Source organism: Eptatretus burgeri, chromosome 8, assembly GCF_056783735.1.
Source record: "Eptatretus burgeri isolate ZD-2024b chromosome 8, Ebu_testis_v1, whole genome shotgun sequence".
NCBI classification, from domain to species: domain Eukaryota; kingdom Metazoa; phylum Chordata; class Myxini; order Myxiniformes; family Myxinidae; genus Eptatretus; species Eptatretus burgeri.
Genome location: NC_140968.1, coordinates 68,705,683 through 68,720,725, shown reverse-complemented (window position 1 = coordinate 68,720,725; position 15,043 = coordinate 68,705,683). Strand labels below are relative to the sequence as shown.

At 44.6% G+C, this 15,043-nt stretch overlaps 3 protein-coding genes across 10 annotated transcripts in view; all 3 read right to left on the bottom strand.

Annotated features, from left to right (window-relative positions):
* LOC147021965 (cytoplasmic polyadenylation element-binding protein 1-like) overlaps positions 1-441 on the bottom strand; it is a 98,197-nt gene extending 97,756 nt beyond the window's left edge. Inside the window, exon 1 of one of the 5 annotated variants that reach the window (XR_015061023.1) lies at positions 155-441. Coding sequence is in view for 3 of the 5 variants with exons in the window: in XM_085892457.1 (XP_085748583.1) it covers positions 155-184 (30 nt within the window). In the remaining 2 variants the exon portion in view is untranslated. Of the gene's footprint in view, positions 1-47 lie in introns of all 5 variants that reach the window. The other 4 variants (XM_085892457.1, XM_085892453.1, XM_085892454.1 and 1 more) reach the window with 4 other exon arrangements.
* Positions 442-1,388: 947 nt separating this feature from the next.
* On the bottom strand, positions 1,389-7,795 carry LOC147021964 (alpha/beta hydrolase domain-containing protein 17B-like). The gene is made up of 4 exons (XM_085892452.1): positions 7,336-7,795; positions 6,136-6,840; positions 5,851-6,030; positions 1,389-2,458 (listed from the first exon to the last, which is right to left on the bottom strand). Exons 2-4 carry the CDS (start codon positions 6,693-6,695, stop codon positions 2,239-2,241), a joined length of 960 nt encoding a protein of 319 aa, XP_085748578.1. The 5' UTR covers positions 6,696-6,840; positions 7,336-7,795; the 3' UTR covers positions 1,389-2,238.
* A 128-nt stretch (positions 7,796-7,923) lies between these two features.
* LOC147021962 (aryl hydrocarbon receptor nuclear translocator 2-like) overlaps positions 7,924-15,043 on the bottom strand; it is a 150,956-nt gene continuing 143,836 nt past the window's right edge. For all 4 annotated transcript variants that reach the window (XM_085892451.1, XM_085892450.1, XM_085892448.1 and 1 more), the window contains one exon: positions 7,924-9,475. In XM_085892451.1, coding sequence (XP_085748577.1) covers positions 9,380-9,475 — 96 coding nt within the window. In that variant the 3' untranslated portion in view covers positions 7,924-9,379. The remainder of the gene's footprint in view (positions 9,476-15,043) is intronic.

Genomic DNA, 15,043 nt, shown 5'->3' with positions numbered 1-15,043 from the left:
CCATCGAGCCACTCCTATTCCCTCCCACCTCGTCGTCGTCGTCTTACCCTTTCAATCAGCGAAGTGGCAACAAAAACTACACCTTCCGCACTCTTCCTCAGCACGAGACTTCACTCAACCCAGCACACGGATGTGCATCACGCCCATTACGTGCCACAACGTGCCGCGGGTCTTCCTCTTCCATAATATCGTCTCACTCTTCTTCCTCTTCACGGTCTAATCCCAACACCCGCCCCACGAACTTTTTTTTTTTTCTTCCCCCAAACGCATCGTTTCAGTGCAGTCGTGCTGCCAGGTAAACTCGGTTCATAACAGGTGCAACTGTGCTGCCGCGATGGGAGGCACTGAGGACGAAAGTGAACTGAAGTGTGAAGAGGAGCTGAAAGTGAGATCGTTGATATTTCAAGGGCGCAGATTGACTGCTCGAAGAGCTGTAACGAGGTAGTTCGGTTGCCTTAGCTTTGGGCGAACAAGGTGCGTCCCCTATCGACCAGGAGACAGTGCATGTTGCGGAACGTTACCAGGCAGCACCACGTGACTCGCATCATGCCGCCTCCCGGCGGGCTCGCCCTCTTCGCCTCCCACCGGTTCCTCCGATAAACATCAATCCTCTTGAGCCCGACCACGTGATTAAACAGCCCTTTTACCACGACATATTCGGTTACTTCGGCACACCGTAGTCTTCGAGGGCACCCACACAAGTGGTGACAGTTTCCGTGGCTGAACGGCGACGCTGCACCACCCACCACGTTTTGTCACGATGTCTGCTCACACTCAAACCGAAAGGCACCGGTATAAGACCTTTGATGCCCTTCAGGGTATGTGAACAGGTTGGATACCCGGCTTAACCTCCCTCCGCAGGATGCAAGACCACGTGTGTGACGCACAGGGGGTGTGACCCTTTTATACTCGAAGTTAAATCCAGCCAGGCTGGACGGGTCAAAGACGAGTACACGACCTCCGACACCATCCCACCAGTGAGTGAACTGGGTGGGTGACGAGAGCAAAGGGGTCTTGCCCTCTTCTCGTGTTGATGTGCCACATGGCGTCCTCCTGCGTCGAAATTCCTGGTGTGTGTGTGTGTGTGTGTGTGTGTGTGTGTGTGTGTGTGTGTGTGTGTGTGTGTGTGTGTGTGTGTGTGTGTGTGTGTGTGTGTGTGTGTGTGTGTGTGTGTGTGTGAAAGAAACTGAGAGCACTGTGATATCCAACCATGAATTGTAGGCACACACACACACACACACACACACACACACACACACACACACACACACACACACACACACACACACACACACACACACACACACACGTGACCATTGTTCATCAAATCATACCCAAGCAATCCACGGGGACATGACAATAACAGCCATGGCTATGAGTCAACCAAGACAGGTTTGTTTAATTTATTCAGATATTTGTGTCTGCTGTTCAATGGAAGAGGCAAGTCAACTGAACCATGGTGATGCCACATCCTTTCAACAACACAAGGTAGACAAAGTAATTAATTCATCAATTGAAAAAGCTCATCACCACGACCAAAAATAACGAGATGAGAACATCTGAGAATGAATCATGATACAAAGCATTAAGAGATTCGTTCACTCTTGAGTCGTGGACGTTAGTGACAGTTTTATTGACAAACGGCCATCCAAGAACATTATTTGCGATTTCAAAACAACGTCCTTTGCTGTCGATTCAAACCCCCAAAACATTATTCCCGACAGCATCCTCTATTTCTTCCCTCCCAAATTGCAAGTTCTTCGAGTCGTGCCCCTGGTGGTACTGATGCGGCCCAGACTTTGTTCCTCCACAATGTCTTTAACCACCCCATCCATCCCACCCTCCCCAACCACTTAAAATGCTTCTTCCACTGTAACCTGCATGCTCTTCCTCGTACTGACAACGTTTCAGCTCCGTCAACCTCCTCATCAGTGATCCCCTTGGAGAGGAAGTCCTAGAGTTGGAGCCTCGGAGGTTTGAAAAGACATTTGTTGCGGACACGAAGTTTTTATACCCTTCCAAGAAGAAGAAAAAGAAGAAGTTCCAGATGGAAAAGATAAGAATTCTTTGAAACAAATTTTCAGCATTGCAAGTCATATTGACTCACTCTGAGCTATCCATGAATCAAAATATCTTGTTTATATTGACCTTGGCTAGTTGGGGTTGGGGGGGGGGTGAGAGGCAATTGGGGGTGTGAATCTGAAATATTAGTTCGAAACAGAGGTCGAGTTCCAACACCTAGTCCCGGCCAATTTCATGAGCGAGAAAGCGCTTCAGCCTGTCGAGGTAGGCTGCGTGCAGGACTATATCGTTGTGTCCGGCGCCATCGAGCCACAAAGGATGAACAGCATGTCGGCAACGGTGATACATGGCGACGGCATGAGAGAAATCCACCACGTCATCTTCAGTGCCGTGGATGACGAGCACCGGGCAAAGCACCTTCCCCATTTTTTCAATGCTGAAAAAGATGGGTTGAACATATCGGAAGGAAAAGAGGAGGTTGAGGAGAACAACTGCACAGTAACTTTAGCACTTCCCAGGACAAATGCAGAAAGGAACAAGAGTCAATGATGAAAGGCAACTCATTAGCCCGTTCCCCATGCAGTGGGACATGGGGGTTTGCAATCACGTGTGTGTGTGGGTGCCATAACTTTTTTTTTTTTTTACCATTTGAGCTTGTGTCTTCAGATTTTCAACAAAGCTTTATTGTTATTGTTATTATTATTATGGAGAAGAGAAATTAAGAATTTGGTAGAAAGGTCAAAGGTCAAAAGGTTTGTGGCAAGGCAGTTGTCCTGAAACAACTCACCTTTGCCTCATGGAAAGCAAACCCAACTGAGGGTAATCTCAGTTCCCTCCACAAAGTTCTGACCAAGTGTGTATCTACCCTCAGGAGAGCCACAAAACAACATCTTTCTAAGCTCAAATCTGAACTTTCAAAACCTCTCTCCCTCCTCAAGATCCAGGTGTCATCTAGTTAAATCTGTTTCTGGTGGATGTTCCCTTTCCATCTCCCCCACTTACCTCAAATGGCAGCTCAGCTGACCCTGCATGTGAAAAGGCTGAATGCTTAAACTCCTTCTTTGCTTCTAAATCTTGTGTCTGAAATCCATCACTTTCTGTACCCACCTTACCCAGTCGCACCCAGCTGTCCCTGGACTCTGTGTCCTTTTCTCCTGACAAGGTGGAGAGTTTGCTGTCAAACCTCGACTCAGATTCTGCAACCGGTCCAGACGGCATCAGCCCACGTGTCCTAAAAACCTGCTCCTCTGCTCTTGCATCACACTCTGTTTTATTCACCCTCTCATTTGCTCAAGGTCATCTGTCATCTGCTTGGAAATCAGCAAACATTACTGCTCTGCATAAAAAATGTGCAACAACAGATCCCTGTAACTACAGCCCAATCAGCCTTCTCCCAATCATCAGCAAGGTTATGGAATCCATCATCGCTTCAGATATTAAATCCTTCCTCTTCTCCAACGGTTTGATTTCCGATCATCAATTTGGTTTCAGACCAGGTCACTCTACCCTGGATATGCTGCTTCTGCTCTCCCAACAACGGACAGAGCTCCTCAATGCCGGACATGAAATCACAGCCATATCCGTAGACATATCGCGTGCTTTCAAGACAGTGTGGCACCCCACCCTGCTCACCAAACCCTCTTCCCATGGTATTCAAGGCCATCTCCACTCATGGCTCGCAGACTTCCTCTCCTGTCACAGTCACCGTGTGGCCCTAAATGGAGTTCTTTCATCCCCTCTTCCTGTCCAGGCTGGAGTTCCTCAAGGTAGCGTTCTGGGCCCTGTTCTTTTTCTGGTTTTTATCAATGATCTCTCTGACTCTCTGGAAAATCCTCTTTATCTCTTTGCTGATGACTCCACCCTCTGCTGTACCATCTGTCATCCCGAAGATCAGCAATCAGCAGCCTCTTCACTCTCTGCAGATCTGAATAAAATCACAAACTGGTCCAACACGTGGAACATGTCTTTCAATCCTGACAAATCTCACACTCACGATGTCTCTCCGAAAGGACGGTCTGGCAACCACCCCCCTCCCCCCACCCATCAATGTTCTCAACAATCCTCTTGAAGAAGTCCTCTCATTCAAACTTTTGGGCCTCACTGTCTGCCATGACCTTTCCTGGGAAAGCCACATCTCCAAGCTGGCCAGTCGCCGATTGGGAATCTTCAGTCGTGCAAAGTCCTTTCTTGGCACACCTGAGCTACTGACCACATACAAAGCTTTCATCCACAGCCTGATGGAGTACTGCTCTCCCCTCTGGGCTGGTGCTCCCAACTCTCACCTTTCTCGGCTTCATGCTGTGGAAACCAAGGCATTTAAGATCATTGGTATCTCTTGTGATGAGGCTGAGTCTTTGGGTCTCCCACTCACTCACCACAGGCAGGTTGGTGGCCTTTCTGTCTTCTACCGTCTCCTCTCTGGCCTCGCCCCCCTGCCCTATCTGATATCTGTCCCCCCTTATTTCCGCAGTGTGCTCAAGGTCCGCCAGCAAACCCTTCTGGCAAAACTACCAAAATCAAGAATCACTGCTCACCTTCATTCTTTCAGTCTTTTTTTTTCCTGCCTTTGGAACAAACTTCCACACTCTCTTCAATCCCACTATTCCCTCCAGGTCTTCAAAATAGCTGTTCACCACCATCTCTTATCTTCCCCCATCCAAAACCATGGTCTTTTCTTCCCCCGCTAATCCACCCCAAACCCACCTCCTTCATATTCCCCGCTTTCTTTCCTGAAACTCCCTGTAGTGTCCCTCTTGTTTACCCTGTGTTCCCCGCCCCATCCCTCTCCCTTCCACAGATCTCCTCCTGTGTCTATTCCCCAGTTTTGTGATTCCCTCTCTTGTCCCTCTTGTCTCCTGCTCCCCTTGTACATTCTGTGTGTTTGCTCTCATACGAGCCTTGACATTGTATATAAATTTAAAAAAGGTACCGTTTAGCATACGGAAGAAGTCTGAATACAAAGCGGACGTTCTTTGCATTTTCAGATGCTTTCTAGTTACCCTCGCCGAAGGAGAGGGTATTGCATTTCGGTCCACTTGTATATATGTTTGTTTGTTTGTCCACACAGAACTTTCATGTTTTTCTCCGCAACCGCTTGTCGGATTCAGACGAAATTTTCACTGTTGGTGTAACTAGTCATGTAGAATGTTTCAATGATAATGACATCAAAGGTCAGGTGGTGTGGCAGCCATGTTGGATAAACGGAAAAAATTTGGACCTCTGTATCTGTGAAACCACACCAAGGAAAAAATTAAAACTTGGCACATGGCAAATACTCCTCATGGGGAATGTGATTTTTATGATTTCATAGGTGCCTTCGTTATGACGTCATAATTGCATATTTAGAACGCAACGTCTGATCAGTATGAAAATTTTTGAGGGTCGTCGAGGGATAAAATGGCCACCAGATATTTTTTGGATGACATCATCGGTCACGTCATTCATATTGTGTTTTGTTAACAAAACCTTCAAAAATCTTCTCTCAAATGGCTGAACCGGTCATCACTGCCAGCAGTTATAAAGTGGCAGTTCTAATTATGTCTCTTATTAATTACGCACCACACCAGCAGAAAAACGCCAAATAAAATACACCACACGAAACAAGTCCTGGCGAGGATCTGCAAACTCTGCTCTTTTTCTTGTTTTGATTGTACTACAAACTGCACAATGTCTGGTAATATGAAAGGGTCAGCACCAAGCTTGTACAGCTTACTTTCAGCTCTCTCACACTCTGCTTACATCAACATGCCAAGCCTTGACGGTGAATAAGAAGCAAAGAAGGTATGACCATATAAATAAAAATGAAGAAAAAAGAAGGGAAGAACAGACCTTGGGAAAGGGTCAAAGCAGTATGTGCGGGCGAGTGAAGGAAAAAGCACCCGAAGGCCTGAGGCGAGTGGTGAGTGCAGCACCACAGCAGCACACTCATAACGTGCAGCCAGATCCACAGTCGGGACGGTGCCGATGCTCTGTCCATAAAGTATCACACGGTCCGGAGAAACACCGTAGCTGTGGAGACAGATGTGCACAGTGGAGGAAAGAAATGCTTGAGAAAATTTTGAGACGTGAAGGTGAAGAAAACAGACACAGATATAATGCAGACGAACAATTTACCGCACTCGCAGTGCTTGAAAGGCCGCATCAATGTCCGCATACAGGTTACGTTCGCTGGGCTTTCCTGCACTTGCACCATAACCAGAGTAGTCGTACGAGAAAATGTCGCAGGCAAGGTGCACAGCAAGCTCGCTGTAAAACCCACGCATATGTCCCAGGTCGACAGCGTTCCCATGCGAGAAAAGCAAGGTGTACCGCGAGCTTGGCATCGGTGTGCGGACCAGCATGCAAGCAATTCGGTTCCCTCGCCGGGTCCGAGTTGGGAACACTTCGGTGACGGTGTTGCTCGGATTGATCGAGGTCGATATGGACAGGTGTGGTGTGAGGTTGGTAGCAGGTCCACTGGCATCTGCATGCATTTGAGCCAGTGGCCAAGCAGCATGGTCATTGAGCTGAAGTGTCCACCGAGAACCGGTCTCATCCCCTACAAGATGGTAGCTGGGTGGTGTTGGTGAGAAAGCAAGTTTTGAGACAATGCTGCTTGGCAGTGGGGGCCAGCAGATGAGCCAGAAGAGGTCTCGTACAGAAGGACTTTCCCTTGTCGTGCCGTCTGGTTCCATTGTGCAGTTACCGTTGTTTTCAAGTCAGCGTTGGCTTCCTCCTCTCCTGTATTCACTTAAATGAAAGTAAAGTTTCTTGCACATGCATGGTGAGATGGAGGTCCTCGTACAGATGAAAGTATCGATGAAATATCTCGGAGTGAATCTGATGTGCAAGAGGAAGGTTGCACAGGTGGGGAGAGGGAGGGGAGGATGATTGGGGAGGAGAGAAGGGTGAAGAAAGAATGATGGGGGAGTCGTGGGGAAAAAAGAGAAGAGTGGGGGGGTGTAAGAAGGATTGGGGAGAAGGATGGGGGCAGGAGGGGCACAGGAGGTAGGGGTATGGGAGGAGTTGGAGTGGAGGGGGAGGGTGTAGTGAAGAAGTGGGAGTGGAGGAGTGGGAGTGGAAGAGGGAGAGTAGAGGAGCGGAAGAACGCAAACAAGAAAAAAGGAAGCTCAATAAAAGCAGTCAATAAGACGAGATCAATGTCACACCAATGACGCCTGATATTTGAAATGGATGTGACGTACTCTGCCGACTGACGTACAACCTGGGCTGTTACATAAAACAAGAATAAATGAAACATCGGTCTTCGAATATGGTGAACGCACAAGCAAGACAAACGATTAAAGTACGATTCTTGCTATCGCTCCCACTTACAGTTATCTTGTTCTTTAGCGGCACCAGGATGCTAGGGATAGACAGCAGAGAAGGGAGGGAGGAGGTCGTCGGGTAAATCATTTGTAATGTCAGTGCGGCCCAAGCGGACGGTCTTTTCCATCATGTCGACGTCGAGAGCATTGACAAACTGCATTACGCAAGCGGACAACCCAGCGCTCCCTTGCTGGCATCTCCAATGATGGTCCTCAAACCTTGACGTTCAAGCGATGTCTGCTTTTGTAAGCGAATCACGGCGTCGTACCCAAAGTCCTGTCGATCCGAGCTGAGAACTGAGCAGCGATCATGGAGTGGGTGGATCGTACGTTGTGGGAAAGCGGATTGCCAGGGTCGAGGAAGGAGGGAAGGAAGGGGGGGATAAAAAGGAGATGGACGAAGCGAGGGTGGGAGGGAAATAGGAAGAAACGGAGTAAAGGAGGGAGGAGGCAGCATATGATGCAGCATAGATTGGGGAGAAAGGGTGGGGCTGGGGTGGGAGTTTATCCACAAATATCCATGAGAGAAATGGAACAGTTCTCCCAGTTTCACATTTCAGAACAAGAAAGACAAAAAAACCAAAAACAACAGATGAACCACTTTAAATGAGTTTGTATTTCCAGCGGAAGGCACAGTTATACAAAAATTCGGGTACTTTTCAAAAACGCGAATAAAAACAGCACAGGAAGGGGGGGGGAGGGGAGAGATTGCAAGGGCCATTGAGTATAGTAAACGAAGATAGATCAATTGTTGCAAAGATCATAATGGGATGAGGTATGTTCTACAAAACAATCAGTTACAACCAGCTCAAACCTGTGGGATTCTATCCTGGTTGGTTTTCAATTCGCTTAGTTTGAGTCGGACGAGTGGAAATCAACACATTCCAATTGCATTCTTATAACAAAGTATTAAAATGGAGTATTCGGGCTGATAGGATGGCCTAGAGGTATGCACACTCTCCTCTAAGCTGTCTAGCCTGGGTTCGATCGCTGAGCCAATAATAAACTGTCAGTCCGGTGTTTCACAGGCAAGTCGATTCATCAAAGTGTGTGCTGTCCCTCGGACGAACGTTAAATGGTGTGTCCCGTCTGCCAGCATTCGTTGGTGGATGTTAAATATCCCATAGTGTCCTTCGCGAAGAGTAGGCGAGCTATCGCCAGGACCATGGGAAATGCCAAACTCATGCCCAGACTCGATGAATGTCAGGCCTGGCCAGCCTGTTCATGAAGACTCGGGCCAAGCTTCCCCTGGCCGACCCCACAAGAAAGATGGGCTTATGATGGCCGTTAAAAAAGAAAAATATTAAAATGGAGGATTTGATTTGAGAAGTCCATGCCAACTGCACACGAAAGAAGATTTTTTTGGCGAACCCCAAGATTGAGTGAAACTCAACAGGGAATAAGGCAAGTGCATTGGTATATAACAGTAAAATCATATTACAAATAATCATCAAAAATCACTGATGAGATGCATAGGCTAACTTTTTTTTTTTTTTTAAGAAGAAGAGAAATACCGAAAAAATGAATTGTTTTCATTCTACAAAACTACAGCAAAGACAAGGCACATTATTTCTGTACAACTATTATTTTACAAAATCGCACGCATTAGAACAGCGCACGTGATGCACCGACACATCACGTCAACCGAACAAGGCAGCAATTGGTGACGGGCACAGGTGGCGCAGAGGTAGGGGTGGATTGGGAAGAGGGGAAAACCCAAATAAGAACTCGGTTAATGACGTCAAGCTGCCCAAATTACAAATATGGTTACATCACCAATGAAGTGGTATGCCAGCAGCTATTATCAATCAGCTGTTGGGTATGTAGGCTCAGGATTCCGACCAGAGTTTGATCGGTGGTGAACTGTCACATTTACATCGAAGCGGCTTATCTCAACAAAAAGGACACAAGTAACAACAACAAAAATAATAATAATAATAACAATAATAGCAATAATTAAAACAACGATGTTGAAGAATGTACATGATGAGAGATGAATAAAATGTGTGTAAAAATGGGGGGGGGGGAGGTGGATAAGGGAGATAGAAGACTTATTCGGTGAATGGCGTGAACATTGTGATGTCACCAAAGTCTTCGGCACTGTAGCTTGCTGGGGCCTGCCCATCACCCAACATGGACAGCACATCCTGGTGGGAGACAAGGAAAGAGGGTGAGAATGGAATCCATCAAATGAAATGGATATTAATAGCACCGAAAAGGAGTGCATTTCACAGGAAGCGGGAGACTCTGCAATGTTGCCCCCAACATTCTCAATGGAAAATGAACAAAGAAGGGAATCAAAATAAACAAATAACACAAACAAACTAGAACAGCACTCAGGAGAGTGCATACCTCTGCAAGGCTGAACAGTTTATGCTCTGTATCCCACTGATAGGCCGGATCTGGATCCAGACCTCTGAAATCTCATCATCTTGTTCTTGTCACCTACCAACTCATCCACCAAGTTTCATGCGAATCTGTCTAAAACTTGTCGAGGGATCATGCTGTGTTTAGTTTTTCGCCCTTTCTCTCAATGGCGAAGAATCACTTTGATATTTAAAAATAATTCTCGTATTCGGATTCGGATCTTCACCAAAATCGAATCGATTCGTCCTTGTCATACACCCCATATACCCCCAACGTGTCCTTGTCATCCACCCCAACGTGTGCAATCAAGTTTCGTCCGAATCAGTCCATAACTTTTTGAGATATCGTGTTTTATATCGTTTTTAGTCTCATCACTCGATGGTGAAGAATAATCCAAATCGTCCAAATCCATCCACAACTCTGAGATTATGTTGATATGTAGATTTCCTTTTTGGCCCTATCTCTCAATGGTGAAGAATCGCTTAAATTAAAATATCCGGATCCAGATTTTCACCAAAATCTACTCATTTCGTCCTTGTGACACACCCAAAATGTCCACCAAATTTCGTCCGAATCCATCCACAACTTTTTGAGAAATCATGTTTACAGAGAAACAGATAGAAAAAGTTAAAAACAACATGTCTGGGCAAGTTTGCCACTGAGATTCATGAATCTCCAATGTATTACATATTACAAATGTGGCACAAATAATAACCTCTCATCTGGACACGAATGTTATCCATCCATCCATTGGGACCATACTCTGAGCAGTGTTGGTGCTGCCAAAGCAGACTCCTTGGCTATTGGACACAATCCTGGACAGGTCGCCACTCCGACACAGTATACCAGCAAGCTGGCACTCATTCTGCTGACCTCGGAAGGATGACAGGCAGAGTCAACCCCACCTGGTATTAATTCAACAGCCGAGTGGGGTTTGAACTCAAGATCATAGGATCCCAAGCCCACCACTCTAACCATTAAGCCAACACAAGGCATACTAATGCTATGAAGCATGAATATTACCTCCGCCACCGGAGGTGGAGGTTACACGTATTCACCCGTGTGTGCTTGTTACTTGCGAAGATGATTCACAAATGTATTGGTTGGTGTGGTCTGTTATTCTATTTGTCTGTTTATTTGTATGTCAATTGCCTGCAGGTTGCAGTTTTACTCTCATCTTCATGAAACTTCACCACCTGGTAGAGGAAGGTAATCTGTGTCAGAGTGGTGACCTGTCCAGGATTGTGCCCAACAGCCAAGGAGACTGCTTAGGCAGCACAAACGCTCTGCAGAGAGTGAGGTCCTGATGGATGGATAGGATGGATGGTGGAGGTAATGACAAGCTGGAAGCCTTTTGTTTATGACGTCAATAGGTCAAAGGTCAAGGTAACATAAATCATCAATTGTTAACCAATTCACTTGATATGTGTGAATAAAACAAAAAACACGGGTGGATGGTGAACCCTCGTCAAGATGAAGCCTTGGTCGACCCATGTGAGTATGCCGATTAATTACGTACTGTTTGAACGTGAGTACGTCTGTTAATTACTTGTTATTGGACCTTGATTGCATCTATTAATTTCGGACAATTGGAACATACCTTTTAGACATTCGACTTTGAAAGCATTGAGACCTTTGAGACGGCTTTAAACCATTTTAGACCTTTTGGACCTTTTAAGACCCTTGATACCCCTCTGGGACACCTGAAGACCTTCATACCCTTTAGACCCTTAAGACCCCATTGGGAACCATAAGACCCCTGAAGAGCTGATAGACCACATAAACACCGTTAGAACCCTTTGACCCTATAAAGACCCCAAAAACCTTATACAACCCTAACCCTATATAACCATGTAGAACCCATTAGAATGCTTACACCTGAAGATCCTCCAGACTCCTACAAAACCCAGTTACGACCCTTAGACCAACCCCCACCCCGAAGACCCATAAGACCCTGTTCAGACACTTAGACCCATAAAGACCCTTTAGAACCCAAATACACTATTATAACCCTTAGACCCTACTCGCCCATGAGACCCTTTGGAACCAGAAGACCAACAAGACACCTAAAACTCCTAAGACCCTACAGACCATGTTACACCCTTTCGAACCCTTATATCTTGGGAATACGAGTATAATTATTTAATCACTTAAAGTTGTGACTGACATAAATATCTGAGGATTTTCAAGCAGAGAGGGTGCAAAACATAATTCCTTTGTTTTAAATCAGGTGATGCTCATCTTGGTTGGTGGCATCGCGAAAAATCCCACGTGGCATGAGAAAACGGTGTCCATGACAACAATTTCACTCCCATTATAGATTATAATCAAATGAGGTGTTTTTTTTGTGATTTTATTATTGTCAAATCTCAGGAATTTTTCAAGACATCAGATTGAAACATAAACAGCTTATTTGTACGGAAGTATAGTATATGTATATAAAATCTGGTCAAAGGTCAAGGAAAATGACATCCAAAACTTGGAAAACACTTATTAGGCTGCAATGAGAAAACGCATCAACCAAATTTGTTACACACAATATTCCATCATGTAAACCACTTAAAATAGGTCAAATTTTCCAAATTACCAAATTGCTGTTTCCATATCAACTATTGTTTATTTGGATGTTGCAAGCATCGTGTTATGCATGACCCCTTTCTTCTTTGTTACTTGCAAAATCCAAGATTTTTCAAGTACAGTATATTGGTTGATCACATGTGTTATTCTGTCTGTTTGTTTGTTACGACAAAAATTTTCAATTTGGAACAAACCTGTCTCGTATGTATGGATGTATGCATGTATGTGAGTGCGATAACTCATGAACGGTTTCAGCTATTCTTGTCAAACTTTACCAGAGGATTCCGAAGGACAAAAGTGAGGCTGTCAATGTTTTTTTGACTAAATACGTCAAAGGTCAGGGTGACAGTGATGTTATTTGCATGATTTTTGTCATACCTGTCAGGCTACCACCTGACACCCTCTTGTTACTTACGAAATCTAAAGATTTCATAAGTATATTGATGACTTCCGTCCTCTGTTTGTTTGTGTGTGTGTGTGTTTGTGTGTTTGTTTGTAGGCACGATAACTCGAGAACGGAAGAAGCTACCAATGTCAAATTACACCACTTGATTCGTTCGGGTGATGGCTAGCGCTGATTAGATTTTGGTCAAAATCGGTTAAAGGTCAAGGTCACAGTGAGGTCAAACATAATTCCGTAAATTCATGTGGAGAAATGGAGTATTTTTGCTTCGGTCGACGTTACGAGTTCGTTTTAACTTCGATTTTAATTTTGTCTTCGGTTTTTGCGATAGATTAGGACGCTTAACACTCGGTTGTGGAAATTCTAGTAAAAATCGGATGTTTTGGAGACGTTTTAAGATTGTATAAAAAATATTTCACTCGCCGCGTCACAGGTCGTCACGTGGTGCAGCCTGCTCGAGCAGACGCGGCGTTGAGTCAAGTAAAGGTTTTGAATGTGCGCGCTGACAGTGGTTTCGATAAAGATGGTGTTTAAAAGTCATTTTTTATCCCAATAAAGGTTATCGTCACATGCCTGACTCGCTAAGCCATCAGATTATGTAAAGATTGTTGGTGGATGGCCGAATATAACGGTTTTGTGACTTTGATAAAATAATATTAAATAATTGCGTGGAGAAATGGAGATTTTTGCTTCGGTCGACGTTACGAGTTCATTTTAACTCGGATCGCAATTCTGTTTTCACTTTTGGTAACGTTTAAGTATGCTTAATATTCGGTTGTCGAAATTCTGGTAAAAATAGGATGTTTTATGAGATTTATGTTAGGTGTCATGTCTGAGACTTAACTGAAGACTACGCTAATGAGGGGGATTGTAACACACGGCATTACATGCTCGTTTTAAATGCAATTTCAATCCTGTCTTCAATTTTGGTAACGGTTAAGTATGCTTAACACTCGGTTGTCGAAATTCTGGTAAAAATCGGATTTTTTTATGAGAGGTTTGGTACAGAATCATCGCAGAAACTTCTGGTTTGCGTCGCTACCTTCTCCAGAGACAGCTTTTATTAGACAAGGTCAGAGGTCAAGTTGACGATTTCGTAAGCACCAGTCTATGACTGCTTGTTACTTACGAAATCTAAAAATTTTGTAAGTATATTGATGACTTCCGTCCTCTGTTTGTTTGTTACTTACGAAATCTAAAGATTTCGTAAGTATATTGATGACTTCCGTTTCTGTTTGTTTGTTTGTTTGTTTGTGGGCACGATAACTCGAGAACGGAAGAAGCTACCAATGTCAAATTACACCACGTGATTCAGGAGGGTGATGGTTGGTGCTGATTAGATTTTGGTCGAAATCGGTCAAAGGTCAAGGTCACAGTGAGGTCAAATATACGATTTTTAATGGTTTGGTACAGATAACTCGAGAACGGAAGAAGCTACCAATGTCAAATTACACCACGTGATTCAGGAGGGCGATGGCGAGTGCTGATTAGATTTTGGTCAAAATCGGTCAAAGGTCAAGGTCACAGTGAGGTCAAACATCCAAAAACTGATAACTCGAGAACGGAAGAAGCGACCGATGTCAAATTACACCACGTGATTCAGGAGGGTGGTGGCTAGCACTGATTAGATTTTGGTCAAAATCGGTCAAAGGTCAAGGTCACGGTGAGGTCAAACATCCAAAACATTCAATTTTTGATGGTTTGGTACAGAATCATCGTATAAACTTCTACTTTGCGTCGCTACCTTCTCTCGAGACAGCTTTTATTAGACAAGGTCAGAGGTCAAGTTGACGATTTCGTAAGTACCAGTCTATGACTGCTTGTTTGTTTGTTTGTTTGTAGGCACGATAACTCGAGAACGGAAGAAGCTACCAATGTCAAATTACAGCACGTGATTCAGGAGGGTAATGGTGAGTGCTGATTAGATTTTGGTCAAAATCGGTCAAAGATCAAGGTCACAGTGAGGTCAAACATAATTCCGTAAATTCATGTAGAGAAATAGAGTATTTTTGCTTCGCTCGACGTTACGAGTTCGTTTTAACTTCGATTTTAATTTTGTCTTCGGTTTTTGCGATCGCTTAGGACGCTTAAAACTCGGTTCTCGAAATTCTGGTAAAAATCGGATGTTTTGGAGACGTTTTAAGATTGTATAAAAAAGATGTTTTATGAGATTTATGTCAGGTGTCGTTTCTGAGGCTTAACTGAAGACTATGCTCATGAGGGGGATTGTAACACACGGCATTACGCGCTTGTTTTAAAGTCAATTTCAATCCTGTCTTCAATTTTGGTAACGGTTAAGTATGCTTAACACTCGGTTGTCGAAATTCTGGTAAAAATCGGATGTTTTATGAGAGGTTTGGTTCAGAAT

Bases quoted from the DNA above. Each gene is read 5' to 3' on its own strand.
- LOC147021964 (XM_085892452.1), bottom strand. From the start codon at position 6,695: ATGGAACCAGACGGCACGACAAGGGAAAGTCCTTCTGTACGAGACCTC. The intron at 6,031-6,135 runs GTAAATTGTTCG...CTGTCTCCACAG, and splicing joins TTTCAAGCACTGCGAGTGCG to CTACGGTGTTTCTCCGGACC. The intron at 2,459-5,850 runs GTCTGTTCTTCC...CATCTTTTTCAG, and splicing joins TGCTTTGACCCTTTCCCAAG to CATTGAAAAAATGGGGAAGG.